This window comes from Oratosquilla oratoria, chromosome 7, assembly GCF_046742065.1.
Source record: "Oratosquilla oratoria isolate Oo_2021 chromosome 7, ASM4674206v1, whole genome shotgun sequence".
In the NCBI taxonomy this organism is placed as follows: Eukaryota; Metazoa; Arthropoda; class Malacostraca; order Stomatopoda; family Squillidae; genus Oratosquilla; species Oratosquilla oratoria.
Window position 1 is genome coordinate 68,483,929 of NC_134783.1, and position 5,569 is coordinate 68,489,497.

Below are 5,569 nucleotides of genomic sequence, written 5' to 3' on the forward strand. Positions count from 1 at the left end.
TTGCAACGCCATTTAGCGCATCCATTCATTTCTTTTAGTTCCATTTCATGCTTTCTTTGGCATTTTTTGCTCTGTGGTATAATATTCTTCTCTTGAAGGAATTTTGCCGCATCAAGCTCTGTTTTAATATTCTCAAATAGCCACTTTAGATTGTATTTAGTATTCATATTAACCTAAATAACGTGATTTTTGCCCTGAAAGAGAGGAAAAATGAAAGTTAGCATTTCTTCAGTATTACATAGGGAATAAATAACTTTAAAGTTGAATAACTTTTTACCTATTGGTTTCTCCAAAAAAAACAATGTCATTTTCGGATTGTACGGAAAAAAATACATTGAAAAAATGTAAAAATACCCAAAAAATCGATAGTTCGTATAACCGGAAAGATCCCCCGTCTACAGTATACATAATAGCAGCATAAAGTACTAATATTGCATGGTGGGTAATGGTAGGTATTGGAGGGTACCAGTAGGCAATGGTGGTTGCTGACGCATTATTGGGTGTAAGCATCTGGTCAGTGTTGAGCAATACGGTCTCTGACTGACAGTGTTGAGCTTAATTACTGAGTCGGGCCTTGACTTAGGACTCTACGTGACTGAGATGAATAGGTAGGTAATGTTCCTTATAGGCGCTTTGCTCTTAGAGGAAGAGGTGGACAGTGAAGAGAACGTCTTGGTAATACGAAGTGAATATTGTCCTGAACATTACACGACAATAACATTTCTGCAGTATAGAGAAGTGAATAACATATAGACATTGTGTTTTGCATACATATTCATTATGCACTATACGTGTTTTTATCACATCTAATATGTACTCGTAAATTATAGAACTACTTATAAGTGTCTGTAGTTTGGTGGCCTTGTGAGCTGAACGTTGGAAAGAACCACGTCCCTCTTCACCTATATTTTGAATATTTCAACACTCTCACCCCTGTCAACAGGTTTGGAGCCTAGATGGGCTGGCACTCCTTTTCCAGACTGAGCCCAAGAACTCTATCAACTGAGATTTTTCCACAAACCTTCTCACATAAAGATATCTCATAACTGGATCGCATGTAAGTGGGCCTTTGTGGGGGCTGCAAAGTTTGACAAAGTCAACAGTCAATATACTCGTATACTAAAGCAAAGAGATTTATCACTGTGCGCTGGTGATGTAATCGGAAGCGTGCTGGTCTCGCATTCATTTAATTGTGGGCTCGAATACCGCAAGTCTCTCCAATTCCAAGCAATGACTGTTAATTACCCCAACAGTCTAAGGGCAAAGGTGAAAGCTTCGGCCCCCAGCTGGCGTTGGCTCCTCACCTTCTTCTAATTGATAGTTTTAGGTTGTGATACAAATTTAGTCCTATACTGCTACCTCCCATCGTGAGTTCAGTGAAATTTTATGACTTAGGATAGAACATTCGTAACGTGCGTCATTCCAAATGTTTTATCATTTCTTTGTGATATGCTAACATAGATTAACACTTTCAATGAGTTAAAAGTAGTGACTAGTTTATTTGTTCACTAAGTGCCAGCCGAATATTGTGCGTTGTAATCTTATTGTGGTTTGAAAGTTGTGTTCTTTAATCCTTCTGAGACGAGAGTAGTTGAACTGTTTTTGTGTACAATGTGGGTGGGTGTTTTGATTTGGCTATCCTCCTTATTAGCGGGAGAAGACTTCTAGTTATTCTTTCAATTCGAAAATTAATTAATTGTTTCTAAGCAAAATCATCTGACCTTAACCAAAGCAAAATTCATAAAATATGCCGGCAAGTAGATATAATTGTCCTGAAATTCCATTTATTTTAATCTAATTGAAATTAGCTTCAATAGCATTTCCGTTCCGAATAGTCGCGCTGTGATATATATATATTTTTTTTGTATGTGTAATTTTCACTAACATTGATACTCCCACGACTGACGCAATCTTATTCGTTTAGATATAAATGAATACATGTACACATACGTAAACTTGTATACACATAGCATGTGGTGGGCGTGATTATCAACCTGATATGATAATATAATAGAATAATGTACTCAATCACTGTCAACCGAGGAAAAATATCACAGTGACATTTCAACATTTTCACCTGGTGCTGTAATACTCGTTAACATAAAGTGGCAATGTTCTATAGCACGTGTAGCTCATGACAGGTATCAATATACACCACTATACTTTTTCACGATGTTGAGATTCAGCTTTAATAGTCTTATCTCAAGACCATGGTGGTGAATCACACACACACACACACACACACACACACACACACACACACACACACACACACACACACACACACACACACACACACACACACACACACACATACACACACACACACACACACACACACACACACACACACACACACACACACACACACACACACACACACACATACACACACACAAATACACACACACACACACACACACACACACACACACACACACACACACACACACACACACACACACTCATACACACACATGCAAACAAACACACACACACACACACACACACACACACACACACACACACACACACACACACACACACACACACACACACACACACACACACACACATACATACATACACACACAAAAACACACACACACACACACACACACACACACACACACACACACACACACACACACACACACACACACACATATATATATATATATATATATATATATATATGTACACACACACACACGCAAAGCACACATAAAATAAGTTTTAAGGTACTGCATTAGGACTTAACTGTTAACCACAAACATGGACATTAAGGTGACATTCCTTTGTAACACAGTGACTGGATATCTCGTAACACCGACCATGACACTATTTACTGTGCTATCCATATCACGTTACACTATGATGTTCTAGGCCATAGACAGGTCAATCCATGCTAAAGGGTGAGAGGTAGATAAAGCTTAAGGTAGATAGATAAAGGCAAGAGGTAGAGACAGAGACTGAGAGTATAGGCGGGGGATGTTATGTCCGCCTTATCTGGTCATCTCGCCGTATGTCCGATATATACTGTATAGTAGGAGAGAGACATTACCCACGACTCCAAGCCGCAGCCTTTGAAATCAGGGATCTTAGTTTCATTGATATTTCTCTTTCTCTTTTCTTCCTTTTTCTGTCTCTTCCCGTCTCTTTCTTTCTGTCTGTGACTTTCTATCTTTCTATATTTTTCTTTCTCTTTTTCCTTTTTTCTCTTTCCCTTTCTCTCTTCCTCTTTTCCTTCTCTTTTTCTCCTTTTTCTTTCCTTTTGTTCTCTCTCTCTTATTCTGTCTCTTTCTACTTCTCTTGCTCTCTCTCGGACGCGCGGCCATTGCTGACTCTAAATGTAAGCACACCCGCAATTAACCTACATTTTTTAAAGAAATTATAGAAGATCCAGCAAGCTACTGTCTTCCAGACTTAGCTGAGCACAACCAGGGCTCTCACAGGTGTGTGTGGAAGGGGAGGGGGCATATGCCCTGGAGCGTCACTTCTAAGGGGGCGGCACGTCTGACCTCTATAATTGCCGCCCTTCCGCAAATACCGAGACATCGCGTCGGCAATATCAATTCTCTCAGAGAGAATCTAGAGAAATCTGATGAAAAAAGTACTGAAATGTTTGGCGAGTTTGTTTAAAATCTGGTGAAATTTGGTGCTTCTATTGGGTTGGTCGCCGCCCGCCAACTGGTCTTGTTTACAGCACGTGGCGTGAGACCGTCGGGTCATTTTTTTTTTTTTTTTTTTATGCTTGATGTTATATATGCGCGTTTTTTATATAGTATTTCGTGACCGTGAAAGTATGCTGATTTCGGTGGTATGACTGTTATTAGCGAAAACTATGTATATTCCATAATATCTGCTGAAAAATTATGGAGTCCAGCCATTTCTTGATTCCCCATATATGTCTCGTAAGCACTTCAGGGGTATACCAAACGGGGATATATCGAATTGTTCGGTCTACCCCTTATTTAAATCCCATTTAATTGCTCACTCATCCCAAAAAATTATATATCCAAACATATTTCATACACATAGCCTACATGCACCAAATATTTGATTTGTTTGAAAAAAATATATATATAGAAAAAAATATATATATATATTTCTAAGTTATTGGTGGTGAGCTACTCATTTATTTTTTGTTCATGCAGATTTGTGGACATTACTATGCCACCAAAGCGTGTTCGGTTAAGTAGAAGTGCATACAAAAAGATGAGTAAAAGGCAAATAATGGAAGAAGAGAAGTTTGCTGGCTCTTTAGATATTTTCGTTGTGAAGACAAAAAAACAAAACAAAAAAACTGTGTTCTAAATGAGGATTTGGTGAGTTGAAATGAAGATGATCATGATCTTGAGGAAGAGGATTCAGTGGATTTCTCTAAGGAGTCTGACAGGCGGTGAAGCAAGAAATTAATTATGAAGGAGCAACAGAAGCAGATTATATTCAGAGAGATGACTGGTTTGATTTCATTTGATCACTTGAGATCTGAAGATCGTGATAATCATGTTTCCATTAGAGCTGAACATTTTCAGAATTCAAAAGGGCCCTTTGCTACTTGGAGTAATGGTAGAAAACTGACTGAGGCATGGTTCTAAAGGAAATCTGCAGATGGTGAAGGCGAAATCTTGAAGAAAACCTGGCTGCTCTATTCACCATCCAAAAAAGCAGTACATTGTTTTTACTGTGTTTTATTTCCGCACACTCTACAGAATGCGATTTCCAAGTTGGAGTCACCGGAAAGGATTTAACGGTGGAGGGAAGTGGAAGAACAGCATTCCAATAGTACACACGAGAGTACACCCTGGCACAGAAGAGCCTTCCTTGCATGGAAAGAGGAAGAAGAGCGACTAAGGGGGGAGAAGTCTATTGATAAGGAATTTATTCGGCAATTGAATGTTGAGAGAGGCAAAGAGAAGCAGATATTGTTGCGAATTCTTTCCTGCATCAAGTTCTTGGATTCCAGAAATCTGTCATTCCAAGGAACCATTGATTCCATTGGGAAAAATTAAGCCTGTTAAGGTAACTTTATGGCGCTCATACGATTCATTGCTGACTTTGATCTAGTCCTCAAGGACCACTTGGATAAGAACAAAGATGGGGATGAGGGAAGAGCTACATACCTATTTCCAGTCATATAAGATAAGTTCGTTGCCTTACTGGCTAAAAATGTTCGAGAAAAAATTATGACAGATGTCTGGGAAAACAAGTACTATGGTGTCATGTGCGATTCTGCTCCAGATATATCACATTCCTAAGTTCTACACTATATAGTCCTGAAAAAAGGCCAATTGACTGTGAAAGAGACATTTCTTGGATACATGGAGCTCGAGGGGGGAAATGTTGAATGCATTGAGGAAAGAATTCGGGGTGGCTTAGAATCTTGTGGTCTAGGTTCCAACAACTACAAGGCTGTTTATTTTACTATTGCTAATGTCATGGTGGGAAACGACAGAGGTGTTCAACGTCGCCTATGTGAAAATAGTAAAAAAAAATGTGTTCATCAACTATAACAACCATAGTCTCAACTTAGCAGCAGATGCGGTAAAAGCTGATGTGGGTTCAG

At 39.0% G+C, this 5,569-nt stretch overlaps 1 protein-coding gene across 1 annotated transcript in view; it reads right to left on the minus strand.

Moving 5' to 3' along the window:
- Positions 1–356, minus strand: part of LOC143026843 (male abnormal protein mab-31-like) — a 1,015-nt gene extending 659 nt beyond the window's left edge. The window contains exon 1 of the mRNA XM_076187623.1: positions 1–356. This exon is cut by the window's left edge and continues 193 nt beyond it. Coding sequence (XP_076043738.1) covers positions 1–167 — 167 coding nt within the window. The 5' untranslated portion in view covers positions 168–356.
- Positions 357–5,569: the final 5,213 nt, after the last annotated feature.